Source organism: Halichoeres trimaculatus, unplaced genomic scaffold (genome assembly GCF_033239565.1).
Source record: "Halichoeres trimaculatus isolate MK-OKI-2021-1 unplaced genomic scaffold, fHalTri1.1 fHalTri1_scaffold_22, whole genome shotgun sequence".
Taxonomy (NCBI): domain Eukaryota; kingdom Metazoa; phylum Chordata; class Actinopteri; order Labriformes; family Labridae; genus Halichoeres; species Halichoeres trimaculatus.
The window spans coordinates 16,749,044-16,776,188 of NW_027437200.1; the positions used below are offsets into that span (position 1 = coordinate 16,749,044).

The following is a 27,145-nucleotide window of genomic DNA, read 5'->3' on the forward strand; positions in this document are numbered from 1 at the left end:
TCTGTTTTTCTTAAAACGGTAAAAGACTTTAAGTTTTAGACGATGCTTTTTAAAAATCAGTGGGCTGTCTGATTGAAGAAGACGTCTTTAACAGGCAGATCTACATCAGTTTGGTTCTTGATAAGATTTAAAAGCAGTCGAATGGTCTGTCTGGCATTTACTTCATCTGTTTTAACTGAATTAAAGAAGTTGAATGTTATCCCTTAAAGTAATATCAGCCTGTCTGACATCATTTCTGCTATTTCCTGCCCACTTAACTGAACTTTAGATACTTTGATCAGTTTTGTTGTTAATTAATGGGTTTAGTCTTTTATGTAATTTGTGCAACAAAAGGATGTTTTGGCAGAGTAGTGTATTTGTATTGAAGTATAACTTTGTAGAAAAGACATCTACAGCTCCACCACTAAGTGATGTAAGACTGTATTTATGTATAGAAATGATATCACATTAAGATATTTCCAGCAAAGCTTCAGGGGAATTCAAAAGCCGGAAATGTTTGCTGCAGACATCAACAACAGAAGAAGTAAACACCAAGCTCTTAGTCCTTGGAAACAGAAAGTAAGGCCAACTCTATACATTTACTTTTTCAGACTAAATGGATGATGAGGAGGAGGAAAAACATCCATTAGAGAAAAAGCAGAGATTTAAATGTATCTGCTTCAAGGAGGAGGCTCAGTGGACTATGATATCCCTGTGGTGTAAATACTACCTCACAGCCCAGAGATACTGCAGCTCCAGTGTGTGTGTGTGTGTGTGTGTGTGTGTGTGTGTGTGTGTGTGTGTGTGTGTGTGTGTGTGTGTGTGTGTGTGTTATGCATACCAACAGTCCAAGATGCTTCACACAGAGCAGACACACAGCACCGTGGTGGGATTAGAGCGCGCCTGTGATTAGGTCTGTGACAGGTCCGCCGGCCACCTGCGGCCTCTCTGCACGCTGCGAGTCATGTGGAAGAGCTGCACACTCCATGAGCAGGGGAAAGCGAGGACACGGAGCACGGCGAGCGGCAGCACCATCTGGGAGGCTGATAAGGAGGTGAAGGGCAGTGCGGTTAGTGGGCTACGAGATAATCAGGGACGAAGGAAAGTAAAACCTAAGGTGATTTAATGTGACAAGTCTCCTAATTTACCTGCAGAGAATGTGAATAAGACACAAGGGTCTAAAAAGTGCCTGGATTTGAGCTTTTTCTTTAAGATTTACAGCACGGCAAAAAGGCAGCACATGACCCGTCTCCAAGAGATGGCCGTGACTCAGACATTCTGTTTATAACTGAATAGAGTGAAAATACAACCAAAGGTACCACATTGATACTACACACAACAATTAGGTCTCCATTATCCTTGTTCAGGGTTGTAGGAGAAGTACTTGGCAACAGGGTCAAGGGTAACTCTTTGGTGTTCAGGGCCAAGAATGATGATGCTGGATATCAAGATCGTTGAGTCCGTCAGTCAAGTGAACTGGTTTCATCTTGCTTCACTAATGAGTAAAACTAGGTATCATCTGCATAGGGATGGGTACCTTTCACATTTGAAATTATATGTTGTCGATTCCCGGTATCAGAACTCAACGGTACCATTTTTTGGTACTTTTTTGTGTTTATGTGGCAAAAAATATGAATTTTGTTTGATTATCAAAAGTAAATTCTTTTCGATGTAACATATTTATTCTTCTATATATAAACTTGCATTGTTGTGTTCATGTGCAGAATAAAAAATCACCTACTCTTTCACTACCTCACAATCTAAAGGATGCATTTAGGTACCTTAACATGGTACCTTTTGATTTTACGTGATTCGGTGCCTGGTATTTTTGACAGAATTTGGTCGGTACCTATAAAAGGACCTAATTCAGTACCCATCCCTACATCTGCACAACAAGAAGTATCTACCGAGTGCAGTGGCGATTGCTCTAAGACAGCACGGGAAGCTCAGCTTCCTTTAAAATGTCCCCCAAAAAAGTGGTGATATGTTCTGCTGTGTGTACATTTCATTGACAAAATCTGCGCTAGAGTTCCTTCATCTTTTGTTCAGAATCAGCTCCTATCACAGGTAACTGGCTCAACCTCCTTCTCATTCATCCCCACAGCGTCTCAGCGCTTTAACACAGTCGGACACTGAGCGTCTTCTGACTTCAGTGGGGAAGCGTAGAGTGGGTTGTTCCACTGTGGAAACTGGACAGTCATGGGATAAATGCTGGGCTTTGTCCCACCCATCGGACGCTCAGCGTCTCTGGGGGTCTATGAGGCAGTGGACTGGCCTGGATGCTGGGCTTCTGCATGATGATTGGATGATCTGTCTGAGGCCGAATCCCTTTTTGATTGACAGTGAAATGAGCCAGGCCGGAAAAAAATGAGCTTCTCCTCCTTGACTGACCAGCAGCCGCCACTGACAGAGTGTTTCTAAGGGACATCATGGACAGCACATTTACGACTGGAAAATTGAAACGGTCCTCGCACTGAACCTTGAGGAACTCCTTGACCAATTGTAGCCTACGTACAGATAGTTAGCAGCACTCTGAAGAGTTTGTAAATGATTTCTACTTTTGTCTGAAGCCTCTTTATGACCCAACACAGTTTATCTTTTTCTGCTGAACTTAAACATTTGGACAGATTTTTCTGTGAAATAAAGCTGGGTTAAAGCTTGGCTCTCATTCGGAAGTGTCAGTGTTAAGAGCTAGCATATTAGTTTTTTGTCTTTAGATATTTTTCCGAAAAATGAAAATAAAAGGTTTTGGGTAAAGTGTGTTAAGGGTGTAAATTAGTATGGAGTTGGCCTGCAGAAGAGATTGAGCTAAAGTAAGCTGAGTAGAAGTTGGGTTTGAAAAGGATAGGTGAAATAAACAAAGGCTTCAGCCTACAACTAGTCAATCCTGTTTTGTTTTTTTTGTTATTTGTTTTGTCGATGTCTTTTTTCTCGTCTTGTTGCTATTTACTGTTTAGTGTCAATGCAGAAATAGCATTAACTTGACATATTTTCATTTCACTTTATTGTGTATATGAGTTTCTATGTCTAAAGTGACCAACATAAACTAAACTAAACTAAACATAGATAGATAGATAGATAGATAGATAGATAGATAGATAGATAGATAGATAGATAGATAGATAGATAGATAGATAGATAGATAGATTGCACTGTTTGGCAAGTTCCACCTCATATGACTCTGGGTGGTAGCTCTCATTGGACATGTAGTCATCATCTTGTAAAACAGAAAAAAAACAGTTGGCAGATCTGAGGACAAGTCTCAGGAAACATTGTGGAGTTTCAAGTACAATAGAATAAGGGTACATTGGTGCTGAACTGGACCAGGCTAAGAGCACTGAAGCCCCTGGAGGTCTCGAGCATGTCTGCTACATGAGGACACTGAGGTGAGTCAACACAGCCATACGTCGCTGAGGATGCTTTCTGCGTTAATAGTGTCTGGTGCCACGAATCTGATGTAAGCAGACTTTGGAGAAGGATCTTTAAGACCAGTGACCTTACAGCGATCCAGGGGGACTCTGGCAGAGGATGCTGCTGTCAAATTTATGTCTCACTGCAGACAATGTCGCCCATACACTCCATGACGTGCCCTTTCAAGCTCAGGAGTCTATTCAGTGTAATACTCATTACACTGAGATACACCGCAGAGCTCCACAGGAAGTCACTCCTGCCTGTCGCTGTCAGACGTTTGAACAGCTCCTCAGGATCCCAGGAACTCTGGGTCATTAGTGTAGCCGTACTTGAACTTATTTCACCTCTAGGGCAAGAACCTATCAGTCTTATAGCAAATATATTCAGCTGTGCTTTACTGACCAAAGACTTCTGTGTGTTGCAGTTGTCACATTTCGCATTTGAAGAATACTATTAATTTAAAAAATCTGTCGTCATCTCTCAATCAGATAAGATGACTACTGAACTACTTAAAATGTGTTTTGGCCAATATCAGGCAACTTAATTTAATTTTTACAAAGTTCCAAAAATTGAGATGGTTACATTTTTCTCACACTGCAAAATACTGATATCTTATTAAATGTTTATGTCTTATTTTAAGTAAAAATGTCTTTTTAGACTTAATAATAACCATATTCACCTGACCAGTCCAGAAAAAAATGTCTTTTTAAGTTATTTAAACACGAAAATGAGGTTTAAATTGCCTGTAACAAGTAAAATGAATCTGCCAATGGAACAAGAAAATTAGCTCAAAAATTAGCATATCTCCAGCTGCTTTTCTGCTTGTAATGGCTTGGTTCCGCGTTAGCATTATACTCACTATGAAAGAGATCTTAAATATCAACAATTTGAGTAATTTAATGTAAAAATCCTAAAAATCAGCTGTTACTCTTATTTAGGAAAAGGGGCTGAAAGTAACAGGAATGAGTTTTTTGTTTTGTTTTTTGTTTTGTTTTTTTTTGCATGAAATTATTAAACATGCATGAAATACAGCCACATGGCATTTATGCTAACATCATGTTGGCACTGAGTGCATGACAGTGATTCAGCAAAAAAAAAAAAAAAAAAAAAAAAAAGGTACCAGGACTGAAGTTCTTTTTCTTAAAAGTGCAATTAATTTTTTAAGGACTAATAACAACTCTTTTTGTAATAAATACAATGATTACACCAATCAATACTCAAACTGGGTCAACACATATCTCTGAATTATTTTAAAAATTCATTCTTCAGTCTTACGCTGAATGATAACGGCTGAATATAATAGAAATTCATTTTTAGTAACAACAGTGACTCGTGTGTAGATTCAGGGGGGAAATTAAGCTGGTTAACTTGGGGTGTCAGTTTAATTAAGAATTACCTCAGTAAAACATTTTTTAGAAACTTTTTCTCAACTGTCACAAGTAATTGTGAAATATCAGATAAAATAGCTTAACATCCAGCTAGCTTTCTGCTATGCTAAAATTTGGCTAGCTAATTTTTCTTTTTCTTAAATAAAATATAAAAACTTGCTCATAGTTTCTGTATTACAGCACTTTTAGCTACTTTTAGCATAATTGCAGTATTATGTTAATGACAACCTTTTTTTTTGGTTGCGTTAGCGCTGATTTTAAGTTTGACTGAATGGCCGAAAATCTACACCACAAGTTTCCACTACCTCTGAAGCCAAGAGAGTGAGAGCTCCCCCTGCTGACTGCCAGCTAAATTTTAGATTGAAAATACACAACAAATATTTTTTTATCATGGATAAAGCTTTTTCTGTTACAGCTAGTTCTTAGCATGCTGAGTTATTATTATTCTGAGAGGTGTAGTTTTATCTTGTTGTTTGGTTTGAAAAAGAAGGGGTGCGATGTTCTGATTACAGCTCTGTTAACATACGTGTGCTTTTGAAGTGTTTTGTATTGGAGGCAGAGTTGACGTAGTCTTCTGGTTTCAAATCTCAAAGTGGGCTGAAATGAAGTGACGGTTATCCAAAGACGCTCCTCAGCGTGAGACAACCTGAAGCGTTAATTCACTGTAGCTGTCGCACTGTTCTTCATTTCGAGAGGCTTTCAGGAGAGCACAGAGGTTGAGAAACGTGCCTGTACAGCTTGTTCTCTAGTGTTCTGCGTCTTGTTGAATAAGATGTTTTGTGTTGCAGAATTAAATCATCTCAAATGCGTGGTTGGGCCCAGGATGCCAAAATACAGAGAGACAGCTGGAGGCAATGCTAATGACCACGTCTGAATGGGCTCCTGGGATCAGCCCTTGCCACCCGCACACTGACTGTAAAAATCTGCTTAATAAATAAAAAGCCTAGGGAACATTGTGCACAATGATGGAAACGTTCTTTCTTCACTAAGACCGTCCAGTGCAGATATTTAACTTTTTCTCTGCACATGAAACCAACAGGTGATGTGTTCCTCTGAGCCCCTCTGAGACACTAATTTGATTTGATAGGCTGAGGGCGAGAAGGCATGCAGCATGCATGTGAAGAAGCGCTCCGTCTCTCTGTAATGAATTAAGCTGTACATTATACACAGGGGCCCAGACACAGCCTCAGCCTCAGACGTGCACTCCTCAGGTCTGCAGTCATCCATGACTAATTACAACAGACTGGTGCTTGTCTTCATTTTCAGTCCAGGCAGCTGTTAAGTCCACAGAGCAAAGTGCAGGTCCGCTCAATAACCAAAGTGCTCTATCCATCTTGTTTTTTAGATTTCAGTGACAGCTCAGGACCACAGGCTCTGGCTCTTCACTCTGTCCTGGAGTGGTGCTGCTGGGTAAATCCCGTGTAAATCAGCATAAAAGGGGATACCTCTGACTTCAAGAGATGAGTGATTGGAAAACAGTGATGAAAGGTCATTGAGAGTGAATCATCTTTGTTGTTTTAGTCATGACTGGGATCTACACTAAGAAAACACAATATGGCACTTGGTATTTTCAAAAACAAAGATCATTTCCCGAAACATACAGGCAAATGTCATCCATGCTGTAACCCATATTGACCCACATTTTAATTAAGAACCCACACAGCAACCTAAATGGAGCCAGAGCAGAAGTGCAAACAAACGCAGTTCTCTCAGTGTCCACTAGAGGGTGATACCAAAGGCCGACCAATCCCCACTTAAAGCTCATATTAAAATGTCAATATTGGCAATAAAATGAATAGAGGGTATGCATTTATGTCACTTCCCCTCTGGCACACGCCCACTTCAGTCAGACTGAATGGCAATACAAACCTCACTTAGCGGAGAGCGTCAGTAAACACAGTGAGACCAGGAAAATGTGGAATTTGACATGACATTTAGGATAGTTGGCTCAATATTGATTTGTCAAAGCTACCAAAAAAACAGGGATACATGAACACCAACATGTGGCCAGAAATCATATCCTGAAATTTATTTGTTCCTGATTTTAACGCCAAGAAAACACACAATGCAAAGCCTAAAAGCTACGAAAGCCTCTGTATGATTCAATTTACAGTATACAGCGGATTTACCCGAGTGAATATTTTCTATCTGTACTGTTGGTATTTAACATAGACTGTATTATTAATAGACTTATAGTCTCCGCAACGGTATTTGAGTATAGTTAAGACTTTATACAACACAGCTACAGCTGCTCGTGCCGAGTTCCCCCTTACTTGAAAAATTGGGTTAACCTCAGTTTAAGCTAGTTTACAAATCATGTTGAGCACAACGTTCATAATCACACAAAGACAAAAAAAATTCAGTTATGAAAAATATAGCTGAATGAAAAATGCTCAAATTTAGAGATATCGTAATTTAAAGAATTATTTAACCCCAAAATACAGCATAAATTAATGTTAACTGGCACAATGGGAACCACAAATCCAGCTATTGTTGCCTGGATCGTTTCTGTAAATTGCAGCGATCCATCAGTTTCTCTTCTCTTTGTCTTTGAGTATCCTGTCAAAAGATCGCCCTGATTCCTTTTCAAACATGTTCATTTTCAATCAGTTCTTTTCCCATTTCTTTCCTGCTTTCTAGATTATCCTGAAGTTACTTGGATTCCTAATTTCAAATATCACAACTGAAATCTTCAGACTTCACGTTGCTTCTGCAAAAAAACAATGGATGGCATCACTATGATTACGTCCACATTTGTTTAAGTGGAACTGCTGCCTCTAGTGGTGAAAATACAGGGTTGGAGAAGAAAATTAAGAGAGATAGGGTACTAAAGCATCTTACAAAAAAGTCCACTAATAGTAGCAAGTAATCTTTATAAGATCTTCTTGACAATTAATGGAATGATGATGTAATCAAATAAGGACTTTCTTAGCCCCAAATCGTGTAAAGCTGCTACAGTTGGGAGAAAAAATTGAAAATCAATATATTGGGATTTGTTGTTTGACAATATCAAAATCGGGATTCTTTGTCATAAAATCTGTTTTTGTTTTTTTTTTCAAATTCAAATTCTTGTTTTCAGTCTTTGTTTATTAACTGGATTGGAAAAAAGTTACCACTTTTCTCCAGCAGAGGGTGAAATGTTTCTCTCTGACTCACATGATGTGCATTTTATGGGAAAATATGGCTCCAGATATAGTCTAAAGACATTATCATTATCATTTAACTTTTTCACATGGTCTGGTGTTAAAAAAGCAAACTAAAAATCCCAAAAATTGTAAATATCGAATAATCGCAATTTAAATCGAATTGAAATAGAATAGAATAGAATCACGAGAATAGCTTATCGTCCCAGGGTGTATCAAACAAAGACACTCACAAAGGGTTAAATTTACCTGTAGTAAATGTGTTAGTACAGTAGTGGTAGTAAGTACCACTGTCAGTATCTCCAATTCTGGGAGTCATAGATATGCAAACTGTGTTTCCAAGTTACCAAGGACCACCAAAAAAGATGTTCATATTTCAGTCCTGCTGAGTGAACTGGGAATTTTTCACCTGAAGTGTCTTAAAAACTAAACAGTGACATTTTATCACTGGGATGGGAAGATTCTGTTTATTCTGGTGATTGTGAAAGCTTTACAAAAGCATCAAAAGGTTGGGAAATGGTTATTTAAGATACTGGAGCTTCCACTGGTTGGTAATTACTAGAAAACATGAATCTAAAAGTATCTCATGAACTGGAGCTCAGTGAAGGGGATAACTGCTTAGATAGCATTACACATTTCCTAATGTTCATGTAATTGTTCCCACAGAGCTGGAAAATGTGCCTTGAAGGGCAAATTTTCTGTGTGCTCAATTACAGTTTTACCTCACAATAAAGCTGTTAATATAACTGGTTTGCATGATCTGTCATTACCCGGAGCAAAGGTGGTCAAAACACATAGTGCAACTACTTCAGTAGTTAAAGTGAAATTCTCTCTTAAGATGTTTTATTGTTATGACTTGACTCCACTGCGCAGTCCTGCTCCAGCGTCAGCAGGTCTACCGTCAGTTAGAGGAACAGAGACAGTTCAACATCCCAGAGGAGCAATCCCAGACAAATGAAGTCTTCAGAAACGGTTGTATATTCACTCGATAGGTCGTTCTAATGATCAAATCAGTTTAATGTACATTACGTGAAGATGTGTGCGAGCGTCTCTCCACTCGAGTAGATCTCAGACGTTGGCAGGATTGGATGACATTTGCTCAGAGACGTTATAATCTCAGGTAACACATGATAAGGTCATTTTGCTCTGTTCAGGGTAACACTATCTTCTTGATACACGAGGCTTTCTCATTTTTGTTCATGTAAATGATCTATTAATGAGCTTCGCATTGATTGGCTTCTGGCCGGCACTGGGGCTTTATGGCCTCTCAGAGTACTGAGATGGAAAGAACTAACAGGAGAGATAGTAACAGTGCTGTGCTGTGAATATTAACCGTGCCCACTGTGGAATACAGGATGAGTTCAACACGCTGTCTCATACCCTACGCTTTAATTAAGATCTTATCAAGTGATGAGTTGGAGCTCTACATTACATCAGTAATATTTCACTTTTTTGAATACTGTTGGGGATAAATGCTGAATTCACTTAGCATTTTGAGAGGAATTAATCTGACATAGTATTTTATCCCTCACTCTTTTGTGGTTGCAGATTTAGTCCTACATATGGATTAAAACACACAAGTGTGAAAGAGTGACAGTGTTGGATGCCCAAACTAAACACATCAAAAATTCTACTATCGTTGAAATCTCTGAATGAGTCTGTAAGCTGCCCAAAAAGCCCCAGATCTTTACAAGCCCTGCTTAAATGTTGAAGTATAAAGATCTCCTAACTTTTTTGTGCCATGGACCGGTTTGATGTCAGACAATATTTTCACGGACTAGCTCTTCTTCTGTCTCCTCACTGGCTCTTTTACCTTGCCTAACTTTTAAAAGATTTTGTTTTTTGTCCGTTTCGCTAGCTTGGGGGGTTTGGCATCAAGAATGAGTCGTTCATTTTTCAAATAAAACATTGTTCAGAATCATATAACAAATCAAACTAAAATAATGTAAGTTGAGTATTTTTTATGTGTGGCCCGCTACCAACTGACCCACGGACAGGTACTGGTCCAAGGCCCAGGGGTTGGGGACCACTGTCCTTAATGGCTCATGACAGGTTCGACATACGGGCCTCAAACACCAAGGTCTGACAGGTTTTGGTTGTTAATTTTCTTGAAATGTGTTTCAGCAGCTTAAATTGGCTAGTTCCATCACTACAACATTAAAAGTTAGCATTCTAGCAAGCTAACTTCTTGTTAGCAAACCCTGGGGTAAAGTTGTTCAATTCTTCTCTTTCTTTGTCATACAACACATTTCAAATGCACTTAGCAGCTAACATGTTAATGGTAATTTTAGATAATTAGCAAAAATTAGACTTGTAGTATTTCCATTTTACTAAACTAAAATTAAAACTTTGTTCTCAAAACATGTCAACTCTAATCTCATAAATTTCAAATTTTATTTTGATTTTTATTCTTTTAATTTTTATTTTTTTGTTGTAAGGTCAAAATGTTTATCCTGTAACAGTATAATTTATTTATTTATTTTCTTTACTGCGGCTCTACTTCTCCATCATAAAACATGTCTACATGCCCCACAAAAAATAACTTTAAGTTGTCTATCAGTCTCTAAACAACTGAAAAACACTGGAACAATAACAATTTGTAAGATCTTCTCTGTTGTAAGTTTCACAACCTATAATTTGCCAGCACAACACCGGGTTGTAATCTGAGTTTCCCACCCAGATTAAAGAGGAAAATTATTTTGTGTGAATTTGGATTTAAAATGTCTTTGTTGCAGAAAACATAGCTGCAGCTTCAATACTCCTCCCAAATGGTGCAGGTTCATCCTTAATGTTGTCAAAGCACAGAGACTCTAGGGTGAGGTAGTGACTCTGCTTGTATTGTCTTTATATTATGGCAGGAATAGGCAACCTTTTTCCATGACTCATGCTACTTCAAAATACACTCATGTCCAAAGTGGCAACTCTTTCTTCTTTGATAAAATCTTCATCAATCAATGGGAAAGTCTCCTTTATGTATTCCCTGCCAGCAAATGGTTTCCCATGCTTTGCTATGCAGTGAGAAATGGTATAACTTTACTCTGTTGTCTGTTTTTTAACAGTACAGAAAGTTTAGAATGTGTTACTCTGTTTCACATACTTTGCTAATGTTTTTTGTGTTAGGTCTCAAAAAGACGCAGCACAATTGATATGCAAAGGGTGCATTTTAGCCGATCTCTGTCACCATCTAGCAATAAATCCATAATCCCTTGTCCAACTATATTGGGAAGAACAACTGGAACCTGGTTTTCTTGTAATGACAACGCCACTAATTGGATGGGATTGTGACCTAACAGACTGACCTCCCAAGAGATTTGCAGGGACGCACTTGTAAAACACGTCAGCGCACTTGAAACATCATCATTTAAATTTATTATTTAACATTATTTGTTCAATTTTACATAAGGACATTTATCATGGGCTCAATTTCTTGAGAAGTGTCAAATAGAATACAATAAAATAGGTTCATTTACTTATTTATTTATTTATTTGTTTTGTCCTCTGCCTCACTGTAGTTATTCCCTGCGTGCCAACATAAATAGCTTAACTAAGGCACCTGTGTATAAGGACATGAACTGCTCTGGCACAATATATGTCAGAACTCATGTCATAAGTATGAGGCTTGATAACAAAAAGAAATAAAATTTCACCTCATCATTTTTAGTCAAACTGTTTTTTTTGCCTATAGCAATGAGAAACAGATTAATTGGCACTGACTCTGGTGTGTGGAGCTCGAGGTTTCCAGATGTACCTGGATATTGTGGTTGTTAAATCCTCGACCTTTTGCAATGGTGGAAGGAACACTCAGTTCTATAGTCATGGATTTAGAAAAAAGAAAAAAGAAAAGAAAAAGTCATGGGAAGAGTTTTTTTAGTGGACTGAAGTATAACACTGCCATCTAGTGACAGAAAAATAGTATGACAGTTGAAAGACTTTAACAGTCCAGGAGGTGGTGTTGTCATGCAGGTCTAATGTTTCCTGGACTGGTTAGGACAGGGGTCTGCAACCTTTATTTTCATGAGAGCCGTTTTGCCTCAGCTCACCTGGATTATAGTCATTCAGGAGCCACAAAATCTACTTTATCTTCAAAACAAAGATGAAAAAGTGAAAAATTGTAAACACAGTAAAATTCATCAAAAATTATCAAAACTAGAAGTTTTTGTTTATAAAATTGTACATGTGTTGTGTTGTCTTGTTTTTTTTTAATTTAATAAATTTGCAGATATTAAAAAATAATAATAATAATAAATTTGTAATATTATGCATTTCTTAAATTTGGAAAATGTATGAAATGTCAATTGGTTGCACATTTTTTGCAAAATTTCAAATTTCAAATTTTGCAAAAAAATGTAAAATGTGAAAAAATTTCAAACATTCCCAAATTTTGAAATATTGAAAAATGTGCCACATTTTTTGAATTTGCAGAAAAGAAAGAAAAAAATGCAAAAAAAAAAAAAAAAAAAAAAAGAATTCAAATACTTAGCACAATTGTAGAAATTCAAAAAAGATTGATTTTTTTTTTCAAAAATTTTGATTTAAAAAATGCCAAAAAATGTAAAAATAAAAAAAACAAAGCTTTTTTGACAGAAGTGATATATTTAGAATTAAAAAAAAAAATTGTTAACCCATGATTTTATTTAGTGTCGATGTCTTTAACTTTCAATGCCCTCTATAAGATAAACAAAAATTCCTCCTTTTTATTATATTTTTTAAAGCTACAAGGAGCCACTGCCAAGGAGTCAAAGAGCCGCATGAGGCTCCAGAGCCACAGGCTGCAGACCCCTAGGTTAGGACGTTTTGAGTGTTGAATTTTCATTTTTTCATAAAGTAATCCAAAATGTAGCTCATCAGATAGAGGTTGAGTAAAACCCATAAACCCAATGCATTCAAACTGATCGGTTTCCCTTATTTTACCCATAAACAATGTTATCTTGTACTTTTTAAGCTAGAATGAAGAAAATCTGATTCAGATCTATGAAAAAAAAACTGCCTAATGAATAAGGAAGGTTATTATTTAGATTCAGACACAACTACTGCCAACACGGAATGTATCTTCCACTCTTCCCACAGTGCCCTCATGATCTGCACACAGTCAGCTTTACTTTGCTGCCCTCTGCTGGCTGACTGTAGTGAAACACTTCTACAACTAAACAGGACTTTGTGTATCCTAATAAACAATCTTTTTCTTTTTAAATGAATGTTATGACTCACTTTTTGGTGTCAACGACTTTCATCTGTATTCAGATTTATTTGGCACAAGTCAACCTGAACTTTTAAACCACTCTTGGAGCGTTATCTCCAGCACAACAAGTGACATAAACCAGATGAGCATATATCACGAAACAGGCATCAGATCAAAGTGCCTGTTCCTATTTTTCCGAGGTGAACTTAAACAGCACATTATGAGAGAATGAGCATTAAAAACAGCTCCAGGCTCCACGGTGACCTCTAATACCGACTCCATTTGAAAGAGTCTTGACACCAGCTCGTTTCATGTCAAACCATTGAAATAATTAGCACAAGTACTCGCTGGAGTGTTGGGGCTTTCACTCTGAGGGGGTGTGTTTTTCAGAAAAGTGCACGAGAATAAGCCTATAGTAATCTTATTGAAATAAACATGGCGACTACAAAAGTTTGTAAAGTGGGCCCAAATATCTCGCCTGACTTTAAATCGAATCTAAAATAAATAAATAAAAAATAAAAAAAATAGAGCTTATAGTGAATTTTTCTACTTTTTGGATCATCTAATTTCAACCAATTATCAGAAAATATAAATTCCACGTCGTGATTTTTTTCGATTTGTAGGCGTAACACTCAACTGTGGGACAAAATGTGAGTATAATGGGTAATAGAGTCGAATATCACTTCGTTTTCAAAGCAGCATGTGCGGAGTTTTGATGTCTAATTCGATTAATTGACGATGATCGATGTTACTTTATTTCCCTCTAGATCAAAGTGTTTCACGAGGAACTCTGAATAAAAGTTGAACTTTTAGTCGACTGATTTTATTTTATTTTTTTCCATCTTGTGATTTTTAATGTGAGTTTATTGCACGTTTTTCTTCGTCTTCGTGGAGTTTCTAAGACTTAATTCTCAGAGTGGGAGACTCTTCATTTATTTATGATAAACAGACGTGTTGGATGAGGTCGTCAACACGAGCACAGCTAAGGTAAACAAAAGGGAAAGTTTTTTCTTCTATTAGGAGCAGGCCTGTAAGTTTATAAAATATGAACTTCTTTTTTTTTCCAAGTAGGATCACTACAGTCAGAAAAAGATAAAATTGTGTAGCCTAATAAGTTTTATTAGCTACAGGCCTATAAAAATGAGACTCTCCATACTCTTCTTTTAAATAAATATATTTGAGAATAGTTGAATTGGCAAGTTAAGGATAAGAAAGTGGTTCATGTATTCCTTTGAAATTAAAAACTGCGTCTACTTTGTGTATCCAAATGTCAGGCTCCTTTAAACCTAAACCAACGGTCAGAATTACATGTAGATTTAGATTACACAAATAGTTAGCAGTTACTTATTACGTACTGCATTTGGTCTGGCTTGGATTTAATTACACATAATGCGGTGGTCACACGAAAATACTATCCGTGTGTGTTGAAACCTCGATAAACATACCCTTGAGGTAGAATATGCACCTACGTCTACGTTTTATTACATTTATTTTGTGCCGCTTTACACTAAGAAAATAAAAAAATGTACAAAACCGAATCACAGCTTTTCGTAAACACAGAAAGAGATAATTGAAATAATTTTGTGCGACCATTTAGTAGGTAGTTTAAGTAAATTTACGAGTTAAGTTTAATGATTATATAAATAAATATTATTATTATAATTTTTGTATGATTTGTATGCAAAATAATTTAAAATAATGGGCCTGTGTTGAGTACTAATAATTTGAGAAGGGACTGTTTTACGCGGATATCCACCCCGTCTTCTTATTATAGACTAATACGCTATTTCAAAAAGTGATAATTTTGATTAAGTCAGTACAACGAAATGCTGTTGAGAAATTAATAAATAGCTATGCCCAAACACGAATTTTAGCTATGCTCTGGCCCTCGTTTTCTACCCCAAAACTAAAAGCATATTTTGATTTGGAATATTCTTTGAGCTTTCAAATATCGGTCCCGTAACTATATCTAGTCTACGTATTTTTATTCTAACCTAAATGTTTAAATTTTACGCATTATGATAGAGCAATCGTATTGGTTTTAAGCTTTTAAAACTATAAGTGAGATATGTCACGTTACAGCCTTGAATCACGCATCAGGATTTCAATGAAAATATAAAAATACGCTTTTCTCGACCGCAGCGCGATTATCAAATAAATCCGCGTCACTCCGTCAGGTCGGAGTGGGGTTTGCGGGTCACTCGGTAGCGTTAAGGGTGAAGCGGAGGACTTGCGTGACAAGAGGAGTGAAAACACGAGTTTGTGTGGAAATCTGTCCTGCAGGCAAACATGAAAGTGGACTCTTTCATCTTTGCTCGCCCTGCCCCTTTGCATGTATGTTTAATCATATGAGATGGCCCTCAGACTCCACGGAGACTCAAAATAGGGCGAGCCCCCATTTTAATGATGGAGCAGGAGACGACAGACCAAACATGTTTTATTGGTCAAAACAAAATTGAGATTTTCTTAACTTTGAAATCAAAATACGTCAATTAGTCTGGTTCTTTAGCGAGGATAAAGTCTACTTCATTGTTATTTTTTCTTGATAATCAATGACTAACAGCATCCCCAAACAAGGGATCAGAAAAATTAGGCACTGATAGCTGTAATTTAGCAAATATAGATAGAAGAAAAGGTGGATGTCCACCGGCTGGCCTCCTTTAATAGCTGGTGTACTTCCAGCCTTCCTTCAGGGCCATGATTTATTGAAAAATATGGACCCTGTATATAAGCTAATATGACAGAAGTGCTTTGACCCCAGGGGGCAGTGCACTCTGTCGACCACAGTCAGCTGCTACCTAGAGTGTGTGTGCTCTGCTTCTTTCTCACGCGATTCCTCTATTTGAGTCTAAATGTCCATCTTCTTTTGGCTTTTAGCAGAATTATTTAAGAATTTAAAGGAGCTATTTGAACCCGAGGTCATGGGGTCGGAGAGAGTGTGCTCGGGTTTATTTTTAGTTTACAGCCTTTAAAGTTTGAGGATTCATCACAAGTTCACCAACATTTCAACGTATTCCCATGGCAACCATATTCCTCGATATTAAATCTCCGGTAGGAAGAGCAAGGATGATGTAGCCACAGCTGAATCACAATCACATGTAATGAATATAATTATTATTTCATACAGTTATAGAACAGATAGTGAAAATATTGCCTGAATTTTTTGTTTAAACAGAACATTTGATGAGTCATTGCTGCTAATAGTGAATAATACTGTTCAAGCTAGCTAATAGCCATTGTAAGATAGCTAACATTTGCTGCTAGTTGTGGGCTAACATGTTTATTAACAATCATTCCACACCTTGCCTCGCCTGTTGTGTCAAATTATGATTGTTGTCTGAGGTAGATATTTCCTTATGCTAGACAAACAATATTTTTTCTAAGTTATCTGGTAAAGTTTTATCATTTCAACCGACAAGGCAATGTTTTCAAAAATTGTGCCATATTTTACAGTCAAGCTGAATATTTGATGACTCACTGGCTACATATAGCTAAGTAATTTAAGGTAATGTTGGGAGGTTATTCAACTGACTTTGAGCTAATATTACTGAGAGCTAGCTAACACTGCAAAAAGCTACCTTTTTTAGCTGTAGTGTGTAACACAAACAAAGTGTATCATAAGCTAGCAAGTGTTGTTTGATGGTAGCTGTACATTTATGTTGTGGGTCAACTTTAGAAACTCAACCAGTTGGTATTATTTTACTGTTCTTTCTTTTATATTTTACAAACTAGCTGCTAATGTTAGCATCCAATAAATTCTTAGCAGATATTACCTTTAGCTTGGCAACATTATCATTGGCTACACTGTTTCTTCACTCCTCTTTTTTATGTGATACATTGTTGTATTGACAGGTAAAATTAGCATTTTTATGTTAGCTGTCCCATTATAGGTCTAGTTAATCATATTTGTATTAAACTATATTTTCATGAGAAATCATTGTACTGCAAGCAATCCCTCTGTTACCCAGCAGTCCCCACTAAGAGCGCGCCATTAGAGTAAAATGCTGCTGTGTTCGTTTGGAGAATTATCATTTAGCTGAGTCTCAGCAATCAAGTGCTTTGTTAACACTTGACCTCATAGTTCCTGGCACAGCTAAAGACATTAGTGGTCTGACAGGGGAGGCTGATGAGTTCTCATTGATCTGATCTCAGATAAGCTGTGGTATTTGTGCAGGGGCCTGTGATCCATCAGAAGTGCCTCCTTCTTTCCCAGCCCAGAGGGATGAGGCATGTTTCCTGTGGAGATATATTGTACCTGCACTTATCTCATGTGATTAACCCTGATTACTTTAACATGCGTGGGAAAAGAGCCAGCCTATATGAAGTTTTTCTACACATGACACCTTGTTTTCCTCATTAGAAGCGAGTCAAACAGGTGTTTTTGAAGCTTCTGAAGGAGGAAATTTCTTCTCATTACTCCTGCTTTCAGAGCAAAATGAGTTCTTTCCAGCTTTCAAAGGGAGGAAAAATGTCGTTCTCACACAAAAGAAGGGGTAGAGGTTGTGTAGCCTTAGCCTATAATGTGGTTAAAATATCAAGCCTGCATGTCTTTTGTGCTGAACTGACAAGCTGGCTCTAACAGGGGTTAATTTGCCGTTCAAGGGTTAAACAAACGGGCATTAGTAGTTTATTCCAGCTCAGGCACTAAAGCTTTTTGCTTTCCAGGCTTTGGAGATAAAAAATTCAAACTAAAAACAACAAGGTTATTATTTTTGCTAACAGGCTTTTGTGCCAGGCTGCGGGAGGCTTTTGCAATAAACCAAACAGCTCCCAGAAGGCCTTTTGGTTTTGCCCCCAATGAGCGCGCGGGGCTCTGGGTGCAGTAAGGTGAGGGCTAATAGGGATTAGGCAGGAGAAGTATGTGTCAGTTTCGATGCTTGTAATCTGGAGTGTTCCTTTTTGGAGTTTGTGAGCAGGTATAAAACGCAGATTAAGAAGCATTTCTGATAAGTGACAGCGGGAGCCTGGAGGTCTGTTTTCACGCAGGGCTCGACGCTGACCTATTTGACTCCAACTGCCAGCGGAACAGCACGTTTCAAATCTCAGCTGATGGGCATTAATTTGGCTTCTTGAATGAGGAGAAATTACGGGGGTTTGTGGTGATTTGAAAGGAAAACAGAGACAGGGAGTAGAGGTTGCAGGGGAGCTTTAAATCAGACAGATTGGTCAAAAGCTCCGCGCTCGATGTGGCATAAAGGGGCCTTCTGGTTGACTGCCTCTGTTCAGGCCAACCTAAGATGTCTGGACCTCCCTGACCTCATATACACTATTGCATTGTGGGCCGCGGCTTTAACCTCAACAGCTTGCATCGCTGCAGAGGCCCATTATAGAGGCAGTAATGATGTGGAGGATTCCCCCAGCAGACTATTATTATTAATACAGAGAATCCCGTCCTGCAGGAAGACAAACATACACACTGGTAATGATACTGGATTAGAATCCCATCTGGATTACGTTCACAATGGTTTTGTTATGGATGAGCTGTTGTCGGGGAATCAGAGTAATCAGGAGGATGGAAGGGGAGCAGATTTTCTGTCATGCATGTTTTCTCTGCAGGGTTTAGAGATATATGATCAAATACGATGTTACTTTTGATACAAGAGTGGAGAATAGAAAACAACGTGTGCAGCTTTAGGGCACTTTTCCTTGACATTTCTACTTTCCTTTTATAACCCTGCACTTTTTCTCAGTGCAGATGAAAAACACTGGACTTTTGACTCCATAGCTACTTTGCAAAATCAAGCACAACAATCAAAAAAGTAATAATCGGGTTTAATAACAAACAGGCTGCATTCAACGTTAAAAAAGCTGCTTAAGCATCATTAACGCCATTGTGCTAATTTCATACACAATAATGCCTTTATTTTCCGAAAACAGTGCATGTTTTAGATCCATCCAAGTATTTTTACAGTTTATTTCTGCAGTTTTAAACTTAAAGCTCTACTTTATTCCACGACAACTTCAGGAATAAGACCAAAAAGTGGCTACTCTTTCTCTTCTCTTGTAAACTTTCTGCATAACAAACACAAAACAACTCATCATCTTCTGTCCTGTAGGTGTCAGAGAGCGTTACAGTGAAATTTCCACCACATCATATCTACCTTGTTAAGCTGCTCCCTCTTCCTTCACTCAAAGATCGTGAACTTTCTCCGTTCACTGCTCCACAATGAGAGCAGACAGGAGAGGAAGTGTTATCTCGCTGTGGCATGAGGTCACTTCTAGCTCGCTTCAAACTGTCACAAAAACATGTCCGTCCAAATTACCGTTGGGCGACCATTATTGGGGGGAAAAAACAGCAGAAAGCAACGTAGCTCGTCATTTTGCATCTTTTTAAGCGCTGGGACGCCTCGGCTTTTCAAGTGGACTCGTGGAAACATCTGCACCACATGGTTCTGCTTGTTTCAAAGAGGTCATTGAAAAGCTATTAATAAAACTCTCTGTGTGACTTCATAAACTGCTTACTGAATTATGTGTATTATGACATTATATGCTTCAGCTCCATACAATGACACTAAAGCTTGATGTAAATAACTCAGATGGAATTACTGTGCTAAAACAAAAGCTATAAACAAACTTGAACTCCACAACAATCCCAGAAAATGTTAAAAACTGACTCAAAAACTAGTGAAACAACCAAACAATGCATCATTTTTTCACCTTTTTCCAAGCCACATCAACCAAACTCAGCAGGAAAGAAGCAAACATGGCTGAAAACACATACAGTGCAGAGTCTCTGGGTGCAGCTTCATTCAGGAGGTATCTGTGCTCCTTCTCTGTCCTCCATGCTTTCCACTCAGAAAGGGGCGGGGCTTTGTGTGAAAATGTGACGTCATGTATTTTCCTGCTCCAATCAGGTTTCAGAAACATTTGAAACAGGATACATGACGGTTGGAGGGTAGATTGGAGGCTAAATACAAGCAGTCACCATTTGCTCATAAACAAGTGATCAACACTTTAAACCTGTGTGTTGATTAAAACTTAACTTTTGTAGTTTACAATCAATAATGAATCAATTATCACTTTTAAAATGCCAAATTCTGACAAAAACTATCCTAAAACATTTTAGATTCAGAACAGATCTCAAATTGTCTCAAACTTGTCAGCCAATGAGAAAAATCTTCAAAAACACACTGAAAACACTTTTTTTTTTCTTTTTGACAAGAAGAATCCTTGAGCAGAACTGGACTAATTTCTTCTTGCCAGAAACAGATCCAAATAACCATGTGATTCTTTAAAATAAATAATTTATTTGTGTAGTTTTAAAATAAATAATAATAATAATATCAATATTGCTTTCAGTTTTTGATAAGACGAGAGCAGTCAAAAAGAGGTACAGGCAGAAACCCTGTGTAGGACCAGACACATTGGTGAGGAGTCATCTGCCATGGTGAGGCAGAAATACCAAAAATACAAAAGAAACCTTAGACAATTCAAAGTCCTGAATAAGAAAGTTTCATAAAAACTATTTCTGAACATGAATAGGCAGGAATGCCATTTTAATTCGCAGGAATGTCGAGCAAAACCAGAGTTATTCATGGATAGCCTTGTACCAAAAGTCAGAAGAGCTTTTTAAAGTATTAGGGGACCCAAACTAACATTTTGGAAATCGCTGTCATACTTATTGTTAATTACTCTTTTGATGACGAGAAAAATGACAGAAAAAGGCACAATTTCCTACAAGAAGGCAGAATCCAGGAGCACGCCCTGACTTGTCAGAGATATCGAGAAATCTGCAGTGACCAGATAAAATAGATCAAAAACAATGATACCAGGGTATTCTACATCTGGAGTTTACAAACTCCTCCTGACATTTGTATTAATTTCAGACAAGTAGACTTTCAAGATGGGAGCAAAAACTTTTCATGGACAGGCAGAGATCTCACATAGGACCAGATCCATCCAGTAATAGCCATCTATTATAAGAGGATGATAATGTCTGTTTTATAGAGTTTTTGTTGTTGTTGTTGTTGTTTTATTTAAAGGGAGCTAAACTAAAAAAGTTGACTGAAACTGCAGTTAATATCATAATCTATTTAACAAAAGATAAAACTTTCTGTTTAACAGGCAGAAACCTTAAGCAGGACTAGATTTATCAACGTATGTAATGAGAAATCAATGGTACCTATTTAATCAAGAAATGTTCAAATACTCAAAATTCCATAAATATCAAATGTTAAATCAGCTGTCACAAACATTGCTTGTTGATTATTTCATTATTTGTCCACTTTAAAATTAGTACTTTCTCGTAAAAAAAGGGGGAATTTGAATACTCAATGTTTTTCTTGCAGCTAGTTTAATGTTGAACTGATTCTTCAGATAGAAATGTGCAAAAAAAACTGAGAACACAAGCTTCAGATTAGGTTTCAAATCAGCCCCACTTGTAAATTACTGCATTCTCAACTTGACTTTAATGAATTTAAAATGTGGCGTAAATGTCCCGATGAATTACAGAGCAGTGTAAATGCAAAGTTATAAGTTCATTTACTTCTGCGTGACTTCACTTTCCATCCAATCCTCTTGTAACTTATGAATTGTACAAATGTCTGCAGAGGTGTCAACCCACAGCCACAGAGTATTAGGTTGATAGGCTATTACCTCGAAAGAGGCTTTAACAAAGTCAATTTAGTGGCACAATGGGAACAATTGTGAGCAATTCTCTTGAGCAAACAAACGCTTGTTGTTCTCTGCCTTTCTTAACTGACCGCCAGTCAGCTGTGCGGATTACACCCTCTCAATTTCCTTTTTTTAGGAGTCTTTCACTCACATTTCTGCCAGTATTGTGCTATTTCTGCGGAAAGACGTAGAAAAGAGTTGGCTTGAGTGAGATTGATCAATATGTAGCCTGAAAACCTGGAATGTTCTCAGCATTTCTTCAAGGCTGCTTACACATGAAAGTAAGCTGTTCACAGTGTTTCAATCCTATTACAAGTCCAAACGCTGTGCTGTTTAACTCCACTGTTCACAGCTTCAGAGCTGACTAAATATTTTCCACCTTCAGCGTTAATTAACTCAGGCTAAGCTACAACACACCATCTACGGCCATTTAGGGCTGCAAAGGCTCTTTTAGGGGAAAAAATACGTTTGGTCTTCATGGCTAAGCTACACTTGAGTGTTCATATCAGGCTTTAGGAAGATTTCTTAATCACGCTGAAATGCCTCCACCTCAGAAGCTTATCTGGTGTAAAGTGAGACAGGGTTTGGAGGCCTGCTGCATGGAGATGTATCAGGTTACAGGCTACAGAGGGAAGATGGTGTTATGAGTGATAGGGCCGGTGGGGATGGAGTGAAAGTGGAAATGTGTGTTTGCAAACAACACACAACATCTCAATTTGGCACATTATGGCTTTCCTTTTTTTATGAGCTAGTGATGAAGCTAGCTTGAAAACAGGCAAGAGGAGACACTACTTGATGTAGGCCTTAAACAAAAAAATCTGTTTGGTGACTTTTGCGATTAAAAGAATGACAGATTGTTGATACACAATTGAACTGGTCAAATTTGCAAAGTAGGAGGGCTAATCAACTTTTCTGTTTGGCAATTTGTGACACAATTATCTGCTGAATACAACATTACTGTAGGTTTCAGAGAAGAGGAAGTCATGTGACAAGAAGCTAAAATTTATATGGTTGTAAATCTGGACTTTTCATGAGGGGAAATAATGTGGTGGTGTAGCAAAAAAAATAAATTAATTAATTAATTAATAAATAACCTATATTTATATTTTAATAAACAAAAATACGACTTACAAGCCTCAAGCCTTGCTTGTTTGCTTTATTTTAATACTTTTTTTTTGTTTACAGTTTTCAGAAACAAAACTTTTTTCGTCTGTGAGTCTTCTTTTACAAAAGAAATCATTCAAAAGAAAACCGACGGGATGTGGACTTAAATATGATACAAATGTCAAAGCAAAACGAAAAACGAAAAAGTTATTTTATTTTTTTTTTGTTTTAAAACTTTCATGTTTGATTTTGTCAAAAGGATCAAATGTTAAAAGTAACGGGTTGAAGCACCGGATGTAGCTGGTGTCTCTAAATGTATTTATAAAAAGATAAATATTTACACTTTCTGAAGCTATGATGACGTTAATTTGGCCAAAATGTATTAAAGTGGGATTTTTCAACCAGCTTTTATAAGTGACGAGAACCTGTTCGATTTTATGTTCAAATAAATAAAATGAAAAATAATCCAAACTGACTTTTATCGTCCCACTAATACGAAAAACATACAGTAAAGTAATAAACATTTGAGCCTCTTTGACGCCACTTCAGTCTCAGTAAATTCTGTGACGCAGAAGTTAAATTTTAACCTGTTTTCTTGTTTACTCCTTTCTAACTCCGTGTTTTGATTTTTATTTGTTTTGGATTAACTTTTTTTTTCCAGACCAAATACTAATGTTTCAAGCTAAAAGTCATATTAAAGCCAAACGAAGCTTTATGTGTTGGAAAACGTGTTCCTGTTAATTATCAATAAATTTCAGTTCAGTTTTACAGGAAGAAAAATATTAATTTGAAAAGGAGCTGTGTATCAACATGAAGGTGACTTCAGGTTTACAGTATGCGTGGTTAATCCACAGCGTGCATGGACAAATGTAACCAATAGGCGGTACTGTGCCATTCTACATGAAGCTCGTCCATCTCCAGCCTGAGGACAGCTCCGTGTCTCCGCTCTGCTCTGCTCCCTGCTTGACCTAAATACAGCGTCTCTGCTCCCTCCAGGCACACTATCACACAGCCAGCCGAGAGAGACTCTGGATAACGAGCCCGTCTCCTGTGTTTTTTTTTCTTTCTTTCTTTCTCTCTTTCTTTTTTTTCTGGAGTTACTCCCTTCAAGACGAGCATTTCTGCCTGGATGTCGCGCAGTTGAGGCTCGGGCTCTCTCCAGCTCTCATGGATCGCGTCGGGATGAGAGACGCGGAGCGGCAGACTCTGCTGGCTGGGGATGAGGACTCTTCCCTGGGATATTAATTATATAAAATCTTCAGGAATCTGGGATATTCTTATTTTATAGAGGAGAGAAGGACAGATAAAAGTAAGCATGCTTGACGATAAAGCGCCGAGGTCGAGGCTGGGTCCTCCGTCGAGAGGTTCGTCTTTCTACATCGAGAATCTGCTGGGGACTACATTCAGAGGGGCAGCAGCGGAGGAGCGGGTGGAGACCCCGGGCTTCAGAGTGTCACACAGTCCGGTGAGGTGTCCGGGACTGGAAACGGAACGAGTGGAGGACAGAGAAGTGCTAAACTGGAGCGGGGCATCGCTGAACTCAAGAAGTGAGTGCAGCAGCAACATTTTTCTCGTCTTTGTTTGTTCACAGGGCGCAGGAAATGTCACGAAAGGAATAAATAATTTCACTCGTATCGTCTGTAAATTTGATGTTAACCTGCTCACATGCTTGGATCTTGATTTAAAAAGTGCACCTGAGGTCAAACATGTCACACTCGCGCAATGTATGTACGTGCGTAAAAGCCTAAAATAACCCGAACCTGATTCACTGCAAAGCAGCGTCAAGCGTTTGGTTTCCACACACAAAAACTCTGAATGTGGTTATTCAATAGATTTGAAAAGAGGACACGTCACAGAGGCTGTTTTACTGTCCCTACCTCCGTGCGTAACCACCCAAACTCCCCAATTATCAACCCGGTTCGAGCCAACAGTGTTTGGCATTCACACAACAATCTCCCAAACGCTCCAAATACGCCCTCAGCAGAGATGAAGGTTATTTTTAATCTTGGAAAGCGCAAAAAAAGTGTGGAAGCGCACATTTTGATGCAAAATATCTCAAGAATACTGTGCTGTTATCACACAAAGCCTGGTTGGTGTGTGTAAATATTTTATTACTCCTAGGTCCACGGGATGAGCACTTAAACGCCGTGCACACGAGCGACCGGGACTCCCCTCCTCCAGCAGGGCGCGCGGAGGAACACGAGGAGCCGGAGGGGGAGAGGGGAGATGAGAGTCTGACGGATGACAGGGAGGAGGAGGACGCGCGCTCCTCTTGCTTGTCCAGAGAGGACAGCTGCGACACAGGTGAGGCTGATGTGCTCCGTGTCCTAACCTTTAAAAACATGAAGGAGCGTAGACACTGCGCGCTCAACGGCCTGCGTCAACACGCATGCGCACTTTGGTTGGTATAAATAGAAATGATGTATTTTGTTTTTCTACTAGAGCTTATTTGTGTTTAAGTGCCTTTACTTTTTTAAGTTCGTCTCCAGAGGTCAGCATGAAATTTTAATATAATGCAGGTGTGTTGCTAGGATTTTTGGGGCCTGAGGGAGAAAACCTCTCAGGAGAGGCACCCTGTTTTTTAAGCTGAAAAAAAATCAACTTCAAATTCCTTTTTTTTTTAGGTTTGAAGTTTCTGGAGGAAAGGGCATGATAAATTTCTTCATTGCTCATTAGGGAGCAAGATCGTTTTTTTTTGTAATTGAACTTTATCACAATTTGAGGGGAAACTGTCAAGCTTTATTTTGAAAAACATGTCCTACTTCCTCCTCTTAGGTGATCTCAAAGTGGCCCGTAAGAAGAAGACCCGAACCGTCTTCAGCCGCAGCCAGGTCTTCCAGCTGGAGTCCACCTTCGACCTGAAGCGCTACCTAAGCAGCTCGGAGCGAGCCGGTCTGGCCGCCACACTGCAGCTCACGGAGACCCAGGTGAAGATCTGGTTCCAGAACCGCAGGAACAAGTGGAAGCGGCAGATCGCGGCTGACATGGAGGCCAGCAGCGCCATCACTGCTGCTGCTACCATCCCTTACGCCACCCAGAGGGTGGTCAGAGTTCCCGTGCTGTATCGTGAGAATATCACCGCCCCTGTGACGCCACCAGTGGTCGGCTTTTCAAGTCCTCTCAGCTTTCCATTGACTTCCCCTTTCTCCCATCCCATGTCGTTCATAACGCCACAGATGAGCGGACTGGTGGGACTTTAAGAGGCGGCGAGCATTTGAGACTCTTTTTACACCAATCAATCAGTCAATCTTTGATGCTGCAGAAATGTTTCTTTTAGCTCAGTTTCAGGAACAATAAAGTCGATTCATTGTGTGTTTGGTTCTTTTCAGACAGATTTAGATTTAAGTGGATCTGTCATCTCGTGGGCTATAATAACCTTTGAGTGGCTGCTTTAAAATCCCATAAATACAACCATTTTACTCCATTAGCAATGATTTTTCCTTTTGGTTCATTTTCATTTGGACATGTTTTCCATTACTTTTGCTGCCCACATTCTTATTCTCATACGTCAATTCAGGACAACTCTCTCCAAGCTGAACATGTTGCAAATATAGTTCTATTTTGTGATGCTTTTCACAGATTTTGTATGAATGATGCACCTATACGGGATCAGATGTGGGTCAAAATGTTTTTTCTTGGGACAAATTTGTACAGCAATGAGAAGAAAATATGTGACATTTTTATGCAAAAGTAACATCAAAGTGCTATATCAAAGCTGGAAACTAAAACTTAAAATTCCTGTATCACAGTAAAGGTGTAATTTTCAACCCCATTTTTACAATGATTTTAACATTAAAAATGTTAGTGCAAGTTCATTTTACTTTATTTTCACACTTTTCTTTTCTTATGTGCTTAACTGTTTCAATAACCACCACAAACTTGGATTTCTGAACAGTTTGGCTATTAGCTAAACAGCTACATGTTTTGAAATTCTCGACTAACACTAGGTCACATATTTTTGACCCGTATTTGACCCCACGCACGCAGGACAATGCACTGTTTCTATGACTATGTCAACAGATACGAACACTTGATCTTTTTTCTTTTTGTTATTTTGAATTTGGTGCTTATAAGTTTTGATTTTATGCTAGCTGTGAGCATGGGTACTTGTTAAGTAAGTTGATTGTTAGCATTATTTTTGACACACTTTTTTTATTTAAGAGGGTTTTAATACAGACTTTTGTACACTGATATGTTCACATGTGAATAAAATTTTATGCACAAATTCTGCTGTTTCCTCTTTTTTTAAAAAAAAAGGAGAAAAAAAACTTAATTCTTGTTAAAAGCTTTGCACATGAAAATAAACAGTGTAGCCCTTGTATGTTATG

The 27,145-nt window shown here is 38.2% G+C and overlaps 1 protein-coding gene and 1 long non-coding RNA gene across 2 annotated transcripts in view; one reads left to right on the plus strand and one right to left on the minus strand.

Moving 5' to 3' along the window:
- Positions 1 to 837: 837 nt before the first annotated feature.
- Positions 838 to 27,145, minus strand: part of LOC141784422 (uncharacterized) — a 66,610-nt gene continuing 40,302 nt past the window's right edge. The window contains exon 4 of the long non-coding RNA XR_012597442.1: positions 838 to 1,022. This is a non-coding gene — a long non-coding RNA (uncharacterized LOC141784422). The remainder of the gene's footprint in view (positions 1,023 to 27,145) is intronic.
- Positions 24,133 to 26,394, plus strand: hmx1 (H6 family homeobox 1). The gene is made up of 3 exons (XM_074662218.1): positions 24,133 to 24,364; positions 24,939 to 25,121; positions 25,593 to 26,394. The coding sequence occupies exons 1-3, from the start codon at positions 24,133 to 24,135 to the stop codon at positions 26,015 to 26,017; spliced, it is 840 nt and encodes a 279-aa protein (XP_074518319.1). The 3' UTR covers positions 26,018 to 26,394.

Coding starts and splice junctions, on each gene's coding strand:
- hmx1 (XM_074662218.1), top strand. CDS start 24,133: ATGCTTGACGATAAAGCGCCGAGGTCGAGGCTGGGTCCTCCGTCGAGA. Junction 24,365..24,938: donor GGCATCGCTGAACTCAAGAA/GTGAGTGCAGCA, acceptor TATTACTCCTAG/GTCCACGGGATGAGCACTTA. Junction 25,122..25,592: donor AGAGGACAGCTGCGACACAG/GTGAGGCTGATG, acceptor TCCTCCTCTTAG/GTGATCTCAAAGTGGCCCGT.